Below are 17,321 nucleotides of genomic sequence, written 5' to 3' on the forward strand. Positions count from 1 at the left end.
TTTTTCCTTCTGTGTCTGTTTAAATTACAAAGGCTAAAAAGGTGGGGACTGGATCCTGCTCTGTGTTGGACTCTGCCTGCCAGACCTGAGTGGCAGGTCAAAATGTTTTTGTAATACAAATAATTATTAAGAATTTTCTATTTTGCCACCTAATCATCTGCAACTTGAGACTCTCAATGTATTTGAGACTGAATGACTGCTCCAACATCAGTATGAATAAAGTCTGAGAGATCGGAATATGCTTCCGCTGTGTTTGACATTGACATCTTCAATGATGGCTCAGGTGTCAGAGACTTGGGCCCACCCTGTGGCCACTCTTGAAAGGCCCCTGAAGTGTCTCAACGCAAAAATTCAGATAGAAGCATGCAGTTCCAGGGCAACATTGGAAACACTGGCTTGATGTTCCTACAGCTTTTGTGCAACATGGGCGGTCTTCAATCTGCCTGCCCGTGCAGGGTTTGCATTGGTTTTGATAGTATATGAGAAGGCAAGTTGGTTGAGGCATTGGTCTTAACTTGCACATACTGTGAGCTATGTTCTCAGCTGTGAGGCTATATGCATAATGCTTTCTGCCTAACATAGTTTTCTGTTTGTCTTATGCAGCACTTTTACAGGCAGTCATAGCTGGCGATCTGCTGAAGGTAAGTACAGAGCACTGAGTGTCCGCTTTTTCAGAGTTTTTTGCAGGTCTGATATACTGTAAATTTTATCACACCTCTGCTCAAAACATAAATAGACTGCTGTAGAGACTGCAAGTGCCATTTTACAGCCTTTCCAGGAAACCCTGAATATTAGGGGAACACATCAGTCAGGTGAGATGTGAAATTTGAGTGAATAGGATCTGGTGTTAGACAGCAACTTTCAGCTCAGGATTCATGGTACACTGCATAGAGCAATGTGTCAGTTACTAACAGGGAAATTACTATACTGGCAAATGCAGCACTGAACAGCAGGGTAGTTCTGACACAGCCCTACACAGAAAAGGATATTTTATGGCAGTGAGGTTGGTGGCCAAGCCCTTAGAGTTTCTGGAGACTTCATAACTTCTATCTAGGCAACTACCAGAACAGGTAAAACAAACCTCAGCTTATTATTTTATCATCAGATGGATCTCTCAAAACACGTGGTGTCTTGGTATTGTTAGTTATTGGGAGGAAAAGGCATGCAAAAATGTTTTGTGCCTGAAGTCTAAAGTTCCATGTCTGACAGTTATTCGGGCTGCATTTTTCAGTAGCCAAGTCAGGATTTGAAAACATGCCCGAATTTGGATGAGGACTGTGATTAATGATTGCAATTTTATCTGCAAGAAGCCAGCTTGGAGCCATTTATAAAAATGACAGTACTGTTAGGCCAACTCTTTGCCTGCAGGTGCCCCTTCTATACCTCTGCCCTTGTGCTTGTGGCTGCAGCATCTAGAGAGCAGTCCTTCAACCAGCAGTCATAGAAATATTGTCCCATTTCCACTTCTTGAAAACTTTTTGCCTGAGTTTGCTTTGACAGGGAAACTTCTTGACCTTCTTCAGATGTACTGCATCATAAATGATGCCTCACTGTCGCAGTCCTCGACCTATATTCTGCAGTGATCTGCACTGCAAATGGCTTTCCCCCGCCCCCTGCCCCCTTTCCCCCCACCCCCCGCCGAGTTTGCAGCATTTCTGAGACCAAGGGGTTGCTGTTTTCTGCCTGTTCTTACCCCATATAGTGCTTCCCCCTCCACCAGCCCCAGGTGGGATGCAGAGAGTGAGGAAGGGAGATTTGGGGCAACTGAACCCCACCTCCCTGTGGATTTTTGAATTGGAGTTTTCTGGTTTAGTCAGAAAGCGTTTGTCTCCTGTGCTGAGAAAAAAAAGAAATTTTCAGTAGAGAAGACAGAATTTTCTGTCAAATACATATATTTTAAAATATCCCAACAGTTTCACCAGAAGTAGTTTGCAAGCATTGTTAGCAAGAAATAATTCATCACTAGTAGAGTAGCAATGTCTCGTTGTTTAGGAAATAAAAACTGCTCTTCTTAACCCATATAATTGTCAATACTTCTAGTTTAATATATTTTTTCATTGGAGCCTAAAATCTGGCTTTAAAGTAATATTCCATTTTTCTACTGATGTCCTATGAATATTAGTAAATAATTTGCTTACATATTTTTCTTTCCTCCCATCTTATCCTTCTGTGGTTTTGTTTTGTTTTCTTTTTTTTTTTTTTTTTTTTAATATTTTACAGTTCATAGAGTGCTGTAAAAAAGGAGCCAATTTGTTAATCCAAGGACCTGATCACTGCTCCTTGTTGCACCATGCTGCCAAGACTGGGCATAGTGAGATTGTGAAATACATCCTGGAGCATGGTGAGTCACAGTGGGGAAGGCCACAGAGAGCTGTACTTCAGCTATGTGTCAGTCAGGTAAAAGCTCACTGTGCAGCTGAGTGCCCTCACTCCTCTGTGGGTACCCTCAGCAAAATGTCTACCTGCAGCGTGTGTGAGCAGGAGGCTAGGAATGTGGTAGCAATGACAGTAATGGCTCCACAGAAACAGAAGTTGTGGAAACAAAAATAAAGATGGCTTTTGAGATGGATGGGTGTTATCACGGTGGCATCAGTTGGGGGGCTGTGAAGAAGCAGTGTGATGCTCTAGTTAGAACCTCTGGCATAGGAATCCTCTGAACTAATTTGTTTTTCAATTAGAGCATATGTTGTAGAAAGCATCTAATTTTCATTAAAACGTTTACAGCAATGAAGAGCCCATCCAACCATTGGTATTATCTCAGCATTTAATAACACACTGGTCAGGAATCTGTGCATCTATTTCTAGACTGAAATTGTCCAGCTTGCCTTCTAACCTCCCAATATTATGTCTCTCTTAGATTCAAGACCACAGGATAACAAAAATTTATGATCTCCATTTTTTATTTATATTTATAGGCTATGATCATACCGTTTCCCTTTTTTCCTTTTGACTCTTTTTATCTTTGTCAGTAACAGGATTGCAGGCATGCTTACACAAGCTGTGCAGCAATTTGTGTGCGTATATATGTTTGAGGCAGTCACATTTAGGAGTTTCTGCCTGTTGAACTATCGTAATTTTGTTCACTGGTTGCTGGAGAGTGGTACAGTAATATTGTCACTGCTCTGCATGCAGAGATAAAGCCCAGTGATCAGCCTCCTGCACTGCAGAAAATGTTTTCTAGTCCTTTAAACCTTCTTGTAACTCTTCTCTGATCCCTCTTCAAAATATTAATGGCTATTTTGACTTCTGTATGTCAAAATCAGCTATATTATTTCAGCAGCAGTGTTAGCACTAAACACAGAGACTGCCTCTGGCAATTGGAATAAGCATTACCTAATGCTCAAAAGTTACTGCAGAAATTGTACAGAGGAGAAAAAGGCACAACTCATAGGAAAGGAAAAGGCAATAATTCATCTGTTAACATTTGTGCTAATTGGGGTGGGATTTAGCTTGAGCTTGACTCCTAAATTTAGGTGTTTACATATAGATGTCATGTAATCTATGGGTCTAAGTTCCTGTACTGTCAACAGAGATCCATAACTCAATTCATTTGCTCCTGTGTGACAGAGGTACTAGAGGAGACCTGTCCTCTTTCAGTATCAGATGGAAGTGAGGAGGGCATCTTTAATGGCAGCAGACTTCTACCATGACTAGTTCAAGGGAGACCCTAGTCAAAGTAGTCATTGCAGCCCAGCAAGTAATTCAGCTGAGAGTTACCTGCACACTTAAATCATTTAGCTAAACATAACTATCTAATGTCATTTGCCCTTGGATATCCAGAACATACAAGGCCCATAGGAGATCCGTACTGGACTGGCAGCTGGAGCCCGAGCAAGCATCCCTGTCATTCCAAATGCAACCCAAGACCTGCCCATAGGCATATCAAATGGCATGCAGTATCTGTGTGGGGGCAACTGAACTGTGCCCCAGATACCTGACTGAAGGGTTCTGAACTGCTACTTTATTCTTTTATGTATAGATACATAATATATATCATACACATGGATAGCTAAGTGTAGTTGGCCTTACATCCCAATATTGGCTATTTTTTTTCCCAGTTGTAACAAGGTTTACCAGTGCTAACTCTACCTCCTATTTAACTTCTCTGGATTATCTCTTTAGTCACATTGCATATATGTGCCTCTGTAGACAGACATAATTTCACTTTATTTTCTTCTGCCTCTGGTCTCTTCTCACTGTGCCAATTCAGTGTCACGGCTGCCTCTCCAGGATTTTTCTTAGGCACATATACCTTAGCTTACTCACAGTCTGACCCAGTTACCATTTCTTTGGTGAAGGTTTAAAATGGGATCATTTAAACTGGTAAGGATGTGAGCAGGGAATGCATGGGAATTTTTGAAGTGAATAGAGAAATGTGAGGGATTATGGACTGTTAGACAAAGACAAACCAGAAGGTTGAGCAAATGTCAGCTCAGTTCCTCTCTCCCTACTTTATCCCCAAGGATGGCAGGAAGCTTTTGCAGCTTTCCAGACATATGTCCTCTGGGGTCCTCCAAATGCATTGTTCGTTTAACATTCTCTGGGGATCAGAGAATGGATGGGACAGCGCTCTAATAGGGGCCTCCTCTCTTTCTCTCACCAAGCAATTTATGAAGCTCATTTCTATCCTGGGCACTTCTCAGTCACAAATGAGCTCTCTTGCTGAATCATCATCATCATCATCATCATCATAATGTCCTTGTTCTTCTGTTACATTCCCCGGCATCTGGCATATTCTCATCATTAATTAGTGTATAAGACCCAATCCAATGCTACTAATACGTGAGACTTTCTCTGTATCTAGCTTCTCATTTCTGCTCTTATCCACCCTTGATGAAGGTGTGTCTTACTCCCATTCTAGAATTACCTCTGCCCAGCCATACTTCCTCTGTAGTTTATCTGCTTCCCATAATGGCTGGAGATAATATTAGTAAGAGTTTCACTGCAAAATACCCTCCAGCACACAGCACAGAAAACCTATTATTAATCACACAGGGAAAATCTTCTGAATACCTTTAAAAAAACTACAACAAAACAAGACAAACCCCACCATACCAGGAATTTTAATTGCCTAAACTAGTGGGGTGAATCGAATGTGTTACAGGAGTGGAGAATCCCTCCCTGCTCATAGCACTGGAACTATGAAGGAGAGAAAATGGTGTAGTGATGCTGTGACTGTCCTTTGTGGAGATGGCTTTATGCTTTCTGCAAATATGCAAGGGACATTAATGGAAGAGATTTTTTGTGATCTTGATCAGAATGATTTCAGATAAGGGGTGGAAAATAACCCTTCTTAAATTAGAAAAAGCAGAGATGAGTCACACAAGGAGACTGCTGTGCAGTATTGCCAGATACTTAGCAGTGGGCTGGCACAAGCCTGGAATAGCAGCTGATGCACCAAAGTAGTAGGTGTCAGGATGACAGCTGCTTACTGCTGCAGGAACAGTTGTGTTGGCTGCTGTTCCTGCAGAACAGTTTCTCTCTATCCCCTGTGCAAGAAGGGAAGACACAGAGACCTATCTGTTGTTCAAGACTGCCTGCCTAAATCAGGGGTTTTTGCTTGTAGTAGTAGGGTCACCTTTTAAGATCTGTCTGTAGCCGGGCTAAGGAACACTTAGCTTGAAACTGAGGGCCAAACTCAGTAGGCCTCAGAACCACATCTGTTTAGTGTTTCTATCAGCAACTGTCTCACACCCTAATGCATATACATTAGAGAAGAGTTAACTGTTTACTTGCTTAACACAAACAAAATTAGGAAAGGTTTAAGAAGCTCTATTAGAAAAAGGACCTCCTAAATCATCATCTGTATTTGGAATCAAACTTGGCTTGCAGTCTTTACCTGGCAGTTCTGAACTATTTGTAATTTATAACCATTATACAAGACATTCCAAGGTTTGCCTTCTCTCTTCTCTAGAGACTCAAAAGACAAGAATTCTGTAGTTCATCTAGGGTATTTCAGTTTTAAACAGAAGAAAGAAATTTACAGTTGCCTTAGGAATTTGTGGTGGGAACTTCTGGTGGAACAGTCAGTCACTACAGCATCCCACCCTGTACATTTCTGTTATCCCAAACCTCAGTGTCTTGCTCCATTAGATAGCATCCTCTGGTAAAAAGGCTTTTGTTACTCTTAGCACTGCACAGTCAAAAGTGAAGAGCCATCAGTGAGTCTGGATTTGCATCCTGACCAGATTCAGGAGTTCCAAAGAAGGCTTTTGGAAAGAGAATTTTGCTGTGACAGAGATGTATGTCAGGGACAAGTTTGAATAGTCATCATAAACCAACACTGAAGAAGAGTGAATTTGCCTGACATTTGCTAGTAAGTCTATATTTGCAGAATGTTTTAGAGTAGTGGACATTTGTGAGGGGCCTGAGCAGAAAATAGCTTAATTTTCCTAGAAGGCACAAGGTATAAAATAGTCTATTTTAATGTGCACGTTTACCAAATTTTAGGTCAACACGGCTGAGAGGCAGTTATGATGGAAGGCATACTCCCACAGCTTGACTACCCTCTATGCTACAATGGAAATTCTGAGCTAAAAGACACTAGCAGTAAAAAACAGACCATGTTAGTCTTCACATAGGGTGCAAATGAGGAGTGCAGAATTGTGGGAAGGCTTGAAATAGTTCTGACTTTGCAGATTACTATTACTTTAAAAATATTCCCTCTTTGAAGGTAAGGAACCAAATCCAGTTTTGTCCCTCAGATAACAACCTGAATCAAGTTATTAAACAAAGAGGGTTTTGACAGATAAACACTCAGAAATACTGACAATGTCAGGCTTTGCTGCTTAAAGCAAATATCCTTCTTCCCCAGTTTTGTGAAGGACTTGACAGGACAAGGGACTGGCAGGGGTTAATAACATTGGGTCTCCTGTGGGTAGCTGTAACCACATCCATTGTAGAGGGCAGGGTGTGCAGTGGCCCAGGGGCCTTTAAGACTGCATGGTGCTGTATATTTTGGAAATGCCTCTGAAATATGGTCATTTAGTATCTCTTTTATGTTGTAGTGAGCTCAGCTAAAGGGCAGCTGCTTTTGAGCATCTTCTTCCCTTCCCTCCTCCCATTCCCAGCTCAGGCTGCTTTGCCTCCTGAGAAACTGGAGAGGGGCTTTGGTGGAGTGAAAGGGGGCAGAAAGAGAGAAGGAAAAAAGTTAACAATTCTACACAGACAGTCTATCTGAGATGTTAAGGAAAGAGAGTGATCTCAGCTGGGCTTCCCCTCGGTGCGTCATGCTTTTCAGCTCCTTTCATGCGAACTTCTCTCCCCCCCACCTCTGTCCCCATCCTGCCATTCTTTAGCCCCCAAGTTGCTCACTCTCTTTCTCTCTCTCTCTCCTTTCTTTTCCTCCCTCCACCTCTCCACACTTTTCTATCTTTTGTTTTTATTTCCCCCCCTGCTGTTTTCCTTGATAGAAATCTCACTCATGCATTTCCCTTCCGGATTTCTATTGGGTTATTTTGTCCTCTCTCTCTCTGCGCCTTGGTCCCCTTTTCTTTCTCTGCCTCTTGTCCCGGAGTAAAACAGCCGCCTCCCCGCTGGGTCAGGATGACAGTGCCGTTAGCTTTCCCAGTGCCAGCCCTTCCCACATCTGTGCAGCTTTTGTCCTGGGGCAGAGGGGGATTTGGAATGGTCGGTTGGCAGCGCCAGGGAGACTGATGTAAAAATGAGGTCCAAAAAAGAGGGGAGAGGGAATTAGGAGGAGGGCGTGAGATGGTTTAAGAGAAGCACAAGTGAAAATAAAATAAAGAAGTAAAGAGCACAGCTCAGGCTGTGTGTGAGTTGGGACATTCCAGCTTCAGAGATGGGCCAGAAAGAATGAAATGAATGAATCCTCATACCACATTGTGCTGCTGATCGATTAACCCCAATATCTGTCCTTTATGACTGGGATGGAGTTGAGACACTCCCATGAAATGCTTTATTTGGGACAGTATCCAGGAGAGCACCCTTTGAACACAGGCGGGATGTACCTGGAACCTCCTCGGGTTTGTACGTGCAGGATGCCCACCCAATCCTCAGCACAGCTCCCCTGACCGAGCCTTGCTATTTCTTTATTCTCTAGACCACTTTTTCTTCACCCTTGGCTTCTTATCTCTCCAGACCCACTCTGCTCCACCTTCTCCTCCCTCTCAGGTCATATTCTTCTAACTTCTCTCTATTCTTCCTCCTAATGTGTTAATACCTTTTTCCATTTACCAGGGCGAGTACCTCTATGCCCAGTGCAGCCAGACCAGTCACCCTTTTCATCACAACCTTTCTTGTCCTATCCATGAACAGAAATAATAGTTTACTTGGCAGTGTCTTTTCTAACACACTGAAGGCGGTTCCTGGTTACCTGTCACTGGGATGTGGCATTGCAGCAAGCCATGGGGATTTACCTTTATTTTTGAGAAAACAAGATTTTCTCCTAAGAAATGTAAAGGAGTCTTTTTCTTCTTCTTTTTTTTTTTTTTTTTTTTTGTTTTGGTTTTGTTTCTCAGGCATTATCTTTCTTTTCTTTCAACAAGGGGCCCTGCTTAGCCCCCTGTATCCTTCTTCATGCTTATGGGAGCTCAGGGGTCATGAGTGATTCTTCTTTTGATGGGGAGGAGTAAAGACGTAACTGCCTAGCGTGGAAGTGAGGATGTGTGGTGGTAGAGTCAGGGTGCTGTGCATTAAAAATTGCAGTGGCTAATGAGTTTGGAGAACTACCACAACAGGTATGCAATGTCCTGTGTGTTGGGGACTAAGTATGCTACTTTTTTGACTACCCCTTTCTCATGATGACAGAAGATGAAGCTTCAGGAGCTGAGGCAGCCAGCTGTCCCCAGTGATATTGCATGTGTATGTTCTAAAAGCAGTGAGGGAGAGAGAGGTTGCTCTGATCCATTTTGACACGTACTCAGAGTGAAAGGAGTGTAGAGAAGTTGTGTGTAGGCCTTTGTAAGCAAGTAGTGTGAAATTCCTCAGTTTCAGGTGAGATTTGCTGTAAGCTCTTGAGGACTCTTGAATTTCAAAGTCAAACTGTGCTGAAGAGAAATATTCATGCACAGGAAGAAAAATTCCTATAAAGTTTCACTGTTCCCCTTGCTAACTGCCCCATACCATCTGGCACTATACTCCAGAGCAGTGGAGAGAAGAATAATAATACAGACTGCAGTGGGAAAAGTTTTTCTCATTTCAAAGGGTATCGAGATCCTAGTCTTTCCATATCACTGTAATTCACTGATGGAATTTGCTGCTATAAACATCTGCCTGTAAATATCAAGGATGGAAGAACATTAGCATAAATGCATTATTTTGTCCCACTTAACAAAAATCTTTTCTGTTTTTCTTAATCTTACTTTTCTGATCATTGCTAACAAGTAGAGTACAGGATTTGCATATCAATATAAAGGCTGCTGGGAATATTCCACCCTGATCTACATTCTGTATAACACTATTAAATGGAGTAGTACAGGGTTGTCATTCAGGACAGAATTTGGCTAATTTCAACTTCCTAATGACATTTTCCCTCTAGTACTAACGATAGATTTTAACTTGCAATATATCAGAGTTTCCAGTATATCGGCATTTTCAATGCACTGTACTTAGGTGAACCACTTAATTGAGCAAGGTGAAGACTGAGAAAATGAACTCCATGAATATTCATTCCCAGTATAATTTAGAAGCTGCCACTCGCTGACATGCCAGCAGAGACTGTGCATTCAGAATTTTGCTAGTGCAAGGGCTCGCACAAGCAAATATTACCTTAAAGTTTGACATACTTGTGCAAATGGAACGTTTGGTTGGCTTCTTTTACATATTTGCACTGGGAGCCTTCTGGTAATCATACTCTTCTAGTCATGTAAGCAAATGCTATATGACATATCTGACTGTCTTTTGCAGGTCCATCTGAATTACTGGACATGACAGACAGTGAAACGTAAGTACAACCTATCCTGCCCTGCAATTTATGTGCATTAGCCTAGCAGATTTCTCTTGTTTTTCAGGTGCAAACTTTCAAATAAAAAAGCTTCCAAAATAGCACAGCTTTTCAAAAAACAAACAACAAAATAAAAGTCCCCCTAAATCCAAACAACAACCACCTCATATATGTCTTTCTGGCCTAAAACAAATGTTTCTTGGATTCTGTAAAGGACTTCCTCTCTATTGCTTCCCATGCCTCCTTAATCTTTCTAGAGGAATACAAGGCTTGCGTTGTGTTTTGACATTTCTGGCATCCAGTTACTGAGGGAGCAACCTGAAGGTAAATTCCAGAAATCTAGAAAATACTTTTCGTGCTCTACACCTTTTCTTCCTTCCCTTGTTGATTCATCCAGGGTGCTCTGCATTAGCTGTCCCAGGTGGCCACAACCTGTGCAGTTGGAAGATTTCTGTCAAATGGTTAGAACCTCAACCACCTCTGCTGTTATAAAAAACAAAACAAAAAAACCCCCACTTTCCTTTCTAATTCCCAATTGCTCTATGTCTTGTTGTATAATCAGGGTGTCACAAAGAGTATGTAAGGGAAGCATCAATAATCCTGGAAAGTATATGGAATATATGGGAAGCAAAATTTGCCCTTCTTCTAGGGGTTAAACCTACCATTCCTCATCCCACAGTGTCCTCCTCTGCTAACAGAGAACACCAGACAGGTTCTGCACAAAGTGCCTGTGTGCAGTCCAGGGTTGATGGAGTTTGGATGGACTGCTTGTTTCTCTTCATCCAGTAACACAGCACAGTCACTGAAATAAAGTGCAAATGAACACGGCTATGAGGGCTTTCCTTTACAAAGGTCCCCCACCACTAACACTTGAAAAAGGGAAGGTTCAAGCTGTAGCTGGCAGCATGAATTTGTCTTTTGATCCTCAGGGGGAAATCAGATTGTATCCCATCTGAATCTAGTTCTCATGCAGCAGAGGCAGATTCATTACAAAGTTGCCTAGTAATATTTCAACTTGCCCTGTCGTGGACTAAGGCTGAAATTCCTTTATGCACTCTCTCTTTCTGGGTGCAAGATTTGTCCTACTCATGTATTTCTTGTCATTTGTTATTTTGGAGGTTATGTAATGGCCCTATTTGGTGGACAGTAGTAAGGACACCTTTTCAACCCACTCAAAGAGTACTTTCCTCCCCTTCCTAGGCAAATCTAGATAGATCTTTAACCTCAACGCTAGTCAGTCTCAGAATCCTGTTACATGTAGTGCCAGTCTGAGTGAGGAGCTTTGCAATGAACCTGCTCCCACTACACAGCCTTCTCTTTAGAAAAGCATATGTTCGATTCCCCAATAGCTCACTAGTCCAGCAGTGGAAAACAAACACAGCTCTTGATCTCATACATCCAAGAGAGCAGGGTATCAGAACCAGGGCAGCAGGTGCACCAGTCATGGCTTTGAAAAGCAGGATTTTTCTAGGATGTGTCCAAGAGTGAGGCTGAGGAAAGAAATTTCAGGAAGAAATAAACACTCTTGCTGTTTTGCCGGCTGTGAAATAAGAAAGTGGCTAGTTTGGCTTTGCAGCAGTTAGCAGAACTGGTGGTTGGACAGGAATGTGACATTCAGTCCTTTGAATACATAAAACCTGTGCATGTTTCTTTTCCACCTCTCAGAAGTTCTTCGTCTGCTATTTGTGCACCACAGGCTTTTCTACTGAGTCAGAGGATGTAGATGCTACGGGAGAAAGTGAACAAGTCTGCCTCTATCAGCAAGAGGGGAACCTCATAGAAATACAGCATTCTTCTCTGTCTGTCCTGTGCACCTCATACTTCGTAAATGCATATTGGTGTCATGTGTCTCACTGCTGGTTTCTCTACTTTGGTCTAGGGGTGAGACAGCATTACATAAGGCAGCCTGCCAGCGCCATCGTGCCATCTGCCAGCTCCTGGTGGATGCAGGAGCCTCTCTGAGAAAGACGGACTCCAAGGTAACCCAGCCTCATCAACCAGTTATAAAATACTGCAGCCAAGCGAGACCGATCAGCATCCGTCCCTGCTGTTTGCATGATTGAGGCTTCCTTGTGTGTGCCAAGAGCAGCTCTTTTTAAACAAGTTATTTTTTACTTAGAAAACTGTACTGATTTAAACAAGTACAAGAGACTTCAGTCCCTAACGTGGGTCATCTTCACCATAGTGAGAACCTGGCCTCAAACTCTTCGGTGCATTAGGTGTGAATGAGGCATCTCCATGGCACAGCAGCAGCTGCCTCCTGTGTGGTCAGAAGAGAGGCCTGTGGGCAAGGACCATCTGGGGGAGCCTTGGTTTGTGATTGCATAGTGTCTGTGAGGCTTGATTATTGTGGCTGACTTGCTTTGTGAGGATGGCTAACCATTTTGTTTGCCCTTGCTTGCCCTTATGCTCACTGATGTGACACTAACCGTAACCCTCTCTTGGTATACACTTGGCTGAGAAAATAGTCTGGGCAAGATTAAACCCTAGGAATATTCTGTCAATACAACAATCACTTAGGAACATGGTTCAGAAGCTGTCCTTCTGGCATTTGTGAACATAAGCATCCTGTGGTCAGCAGCTGAGAGTTTGTTGGATCTCTGGGTTTCAGAGTCAGAAGCACTTTTGCCACAGCAAGACAATTACAGACAGTTCCTACCATGTTATGCTGTATGAGGTAGCCTATAAGGGGGAGAGAGAGATCATCTCTTTTTCGGATGAGAGTACTGAACATTGCAAAAGATAATTTCTGCAAATCCAGGCAAGTGGCCTCTGATTTGTTAATCTTCATCTGTCCAGAAATCCAAGGACCAAGAATGTTTTTGTGGAGAGACTTTAATGTGTTTATAATATTTTTTCATAGTTTAGGGTCAAGACTTGTGGTTCAATTTAACATAAATTAACATGAGGTAGCTCAGACAATGGAGTAGCAAATTGGTGCACTGAAAAATGATTTGTACTTGAGATAGAATGAGACATATTGAACTCATCTCATGTCTCTCTGCACATCCTTAGCAAAGTGTGTAGCCTGTGAAGTGCCCTTTGTAAGTGTTAGCTACAGTACTTTGCATCATATTCATTCACATAGTAGCCCTAGAATGAAAAATCAGTTCCCTCCAGCGCGTGAACCCTTCTGTGTGATGTAATAAATAGCATGTCCTTGCAGAACTGCATGATTTGCCTGAAACTGCATAAGGACTTTGGAAACCTTCAGACTCTAATAGGAAAACTTGAGTTAACACCAGCTTGTACAACAAATAAGTAAATTCTCCAAATTTGCTTCTGTCATCTCTGTAGTAATTTATCTGGGTTGTGCTTTCATCTGTTCTTCTGAATATGTTAGCATAAGACTTTGTCTTCCTGTTTGTTTATTATAGGGTAAGACCCCTCGTGACAGGGCTCAGCAAGCTGGTGACCCAGATCTGGCCTCCTACTTGGAGAGTCGACAAAACTACCAAATGGTTTCCCACGAGGATCTGGAGACAGCAGTCTGATGTCTGAAAACGTCAAAGAGGATCCCTGGAAATCACAAGGCTGTACCTGAGGCACTCGGGCATCGTGTGAGGAAGAAGCTGATGGAATCAACGTGTCTCTCACTCTCATGGAAAATACCTGAGGACATGCCACCAGTTTCTAAGGGCTACTGAGTCTTGCCACGGAACGTTTAGGTTCCATAAGTTAGCCCATGATGGATGAGGCGGGACACTCAAAGGTCTGTGGAATCCATGGGCCATGGAAATTTACCTTTATTGCTTCCAGCAAGTAGCATGAACTTCTCCCATGTTCATCTGTACAATTTATTTAAAAAAAGAAAAGGAAAGAGAAAAGAGGGTGAGGGGGAACCAAACTAACTGGGACATTAAAATACCCAACCAGGTCCTCCTCCATCCCTAGAGTTTCCTGCATTCCTTTTAATCTCCCATTCCCCTCACTTCTCATCAGTTAAATAGTACCTGTTAACTCTGTGTTAAGTCTTCACAAATGGTCAGGCAGTAGCAAAAAATTTGAGGAGCTCTGGATGCCCTTAGGAAAATCTCAGAATTTTTACTGGCTGCATTTCCTCCATTGCTCTCCTCTTGGAAGCTGCGTCCTCTGTGCTCAGTCACTGTGGAGTTTTCTCACTTTTGGAGAGGACTCTGCCTATTGCCTTGTTTCCCAAGGTGTGAGGCACAGTTAAATTTACAGCACTAACAAAACCTAACTTCTCCTCATTGTTGCTGGGTATGCAGTTATGGTCCTTATGAGACAGTAATTTGTACAGAAAGGAATTATATGGTGTACAACATACGTTGTATGGCAGAGCAGAAAGTGACCAGTGAGGTTTCTCGCACCACTATCGTGTGTACAATGACTGACCCGATTTTGCTTAGGTTTCAGGCCTGCCTAAAAGTTGATAACTCTTTTTCACTTTTGAAAAGATGGGTTTTACACTGGGGAGAGATCTGTGCAATACAGAGGGGGTTCTGATGGACTGACTTATGGACCTAGTCTCCTTTGCGTTACAGCCAGAGGTAAGAAGTTCTAGAATATCAGTGGTCAGCCTAGGCTTGCTGCTGTCAACACACAAACAAGCACTGACCCAGTCGCATTGGTAATAGGAAAACTTCCTTTGGCTGAACCTGTAAACTGTCCGATTCCCCAAGGAAACAAAGTTTTAGAGGGGCTACCCCCCTGGAGAAGGACAAGCAACATCTCTTTGCCTCGTTATCCACTATAGGCTTGGAAACGTAAAGTTGCTTAGCCACTGTAAAGGCCAGCCATGTCTTCTGTACTCATCTGTTCCCTGGCCTCAAAGTTTATAACCACAGAAGAAGAGAAAGCAAACACAGATACACACAGGCATACACAAAATTTTAACCTTCAGGTTTTCAATCACTACAGACAACTCAGCTGTCAGAAATAGAAGAGCTTCCACTTCCAATTTGTCTGACCAGTTCCCATGAAGACAGTCCCAGCCCACTTTTGGCATAATTGCTAAACAGATTTTTGATTTGTTGTTTGTTTTGAAAGATCCACTGGTGTTTGTTTTCATGCGCCTTGCTAGGTGTAGGTCTCTGGTAGATGGTGATCATCGGGATTACATGCAGTTTGGAAACCATGAAAATAACTCAGGTCATTATTCAGATAAGTTTTTCTTCCTTGGTAGACATTGTGGAAATGAAACGAATGTGATTTTTTTTTTTTTAAAAAAAAAAAACCAAACAAGAGTAATTGTGCAGAGAGGGAAGAGCTGAAAAATATACTTTGTTTTTTCTGTTTTCAAAAGTTCATTTGATATGAGCAAAATATTTCTTTAGTATTTCTTCCTCTGGAAGGAAACTATATATATTTGTAATCTATAGATCAATGGCGACATGAAATGTATTTTGTCTTATTTTCTGTCTTTATCTTTCTTGTTTAAAAAATAAAATATGGAAGCCAAATTCCTTCCCTTGATAATCATACAGGGGCTTGTGGCAAAGATCAGTATGTGTATATATTAGAACTGAATTTGGCAACTGTTAAAATAAAAAATCAGAGTGTAATTTTTGTGTATGTGAAATTTCCACAAGAAAGATCCTCATACTGTGTTTTCATGGTAGGCCTTGCATTATCTTCCAGCTGTGAGGAAAGACATTGATATTTCTATATATTTGAGAAAAATAAGAATTATATTAATATTGGTTTTATCTTTCTGTTTTGTTTTACTGATGTGAAAACCAGAAGAAGCTTCAATAACACCAGAGGCTTGGTTCTGTCCTGTGCTGAGGCCAGACTGGTGCCTGAGCAAAGGACGGCCAGTGAAGCTCGTTGCAGCTCCCTGGTCCTTTACTCCCATGAAGATGTGGATCAGTAAAGGCTTGATCTAATCACAGGTAGTTTCTGGAGGCCACGTCTGCACTGGGATAAGGGAGCTGGGTCTGGTCGCTCTCTGTCCCCAGTAGTCCTCCCCTCAGTGAGACATCCCTTGTGCCCCAGGCATGGCTGCAACAGGGGCTGGCTCTGGAGCAGCTTAGCAGGATGGTAAGATTTTCTAAACTCCATTGTGCCATTTGGATGGCTCAAAGGAGTTGGAGCATATGAGAGAGTCTGGCTTGCTCTTTTCCCCGGCAGCTGGAGTAAGATGCTATGATCAGAGTGAGCCTATTGTGCCTCTGGAAAGCTGCCCACACTGTGTGCTCAGTAGGAAGCAGTTACTGTATGATGAAAATAAACCCCAGCACTAGAGGTAGGACAGGAGCTGGCTGTATGTAGTGCCTTTAATATTCGAAGTGTCCCAAAGCACTGCACACATAATGCATTAAATACTGGTGATGTATTGTATTTGTAGATAACAGAACATGTATGTTGTTTTCTGCAATGGCACACACATGGCCAGGGATATCAAAAGTTAGTTCACTAAAGGAAAGAGTTTGGGGCCAGGATGCTGCAGGATTATTCCTCACCCCTTTTCAAGTGCAAGGGGATTCTCAATTTTGGACAGCCACCAGAAGCAGGCAGACTGTGCAGCAGTTAAAGGTGACATGTATGTATTCTCTCTCTTGAGCACCTGGGGTCTAGCTTAGTACAATATGATTGTGCCTGCACTGTGCAGGGCCAAAATTTCAGCATGCAGATGGGAACCCACTTAAATTACATGTAAAACATTTTGGTTTACTAAAAGTGTCTGTTCAGTGGCTGTGTCTATGTGTGTATATTACTATATATATGTATATCTAGATCAGTATGCATATATATAGATTCACACACATGCATACACACTTAGAATTGTGCCATTTGAATGAAAAAAATACCTAGGGATGCTCAGCTACTGAGGTTTCTGGACTGACAAAATGTCATTTTCCATTTTAATTTGTTATTAAAGGGAACCCTTTTCAGTAGAACTGAGGAGCTCCTGAATTGTTCCATTGTACTGATTTTACCATCTCATCTTGGAGTTAAATGGAGGGAAAGAAAATATTTATAATGTTGATAAAATAAACTTACTTTTGTTATTTAATAGTATCAGTTACTCTTATTATTTCATGTTTCAATGCTAGAGGTATCTTTCTGTGTTATCCAAGACATGATGATATCTATTTCTCACTAATTATACTATCTCTCAATATTGTGATGTGTGAGTGACTCATGTAAGACAGGAGCTCAAGGCAAATTTTGCCCATTACAAAACAAGCCTCAGACTCTAATGGCTCTTTCACCATTTCATGTGATGGCTTGTCTGTGTTTTAGCACTTTTAAGATGTCTGTAGATGTTTTTATTGACACCTGTCACCCTTGCTTTTCCCCAGCAGCAGTAGAATTGCTTGGTCTCAACTCATGGTGCCATAGCCTGGATTCGGACTACATGAGATGTCTCCTGGTACATGAAGACTGCCATATAGAAGCACTGTAGACTAAAGAAAATAGAACAAAATTGATGTTTTGTTGCCATTGATCT

At 42.0% G+C, this 17,321-nt stretch overlaps 1 protein-coding gene across 3 annotated transcripts in view; it reads left to right on the top strand.

Annotated features, from left to right (window-relative positions):
• Window positions 1-16,842, top strand: part of DGKI (diacylglycerol kinase iota) — a 220,834-nt gene extending 203,992 nt beyond the window's left edge. For 2 of the 3 annotated variants that reach the window (XM_074902027.1, XM_074902028.1), the window contains 5 exons: window positions 604-641; window positions 2,221-2,341; window positions 9,868-9,904; window positions 11,784-11,883; window positions 13,282-16,842. In XM_074902027.1, coding sequence (XP_074758128.1) covers window positions 604-641; window positions 2,221-2,341; window positions 9,868-9,904; window positions 11,784-11,883; window positions 13,282-13,398 — 413 coding nt within the window. In that variant the 3' untranslated portion in view covers window positions 13,399-16,842. The remainder of the gene's footprint in view (window positions 1-603; window positions 642-2,220; window positions 2,342-9,867; window positions 9,905-11,783; window positions 11,884-13,281) is intronic. The other variant, XM_074902029.1, reaches the window with a different exon arrangement.
• Window positions 16,843-17,321: the final 479 nt, after the last annotated feature.

The sequence above is a fragment of the Athene noctua genome, chromosome 3 (genome assembly GCF_965140245.1).
Source record: "Athene noctua chromosome 3, bAthNoc1.hap1.1, whole genome shotgun sequence".
Lineage (NCBI taxonomy): Eukaryota > Metazoa > Chordata > Aves > Strigiformes > Strigidae > Athene > Athene noctua.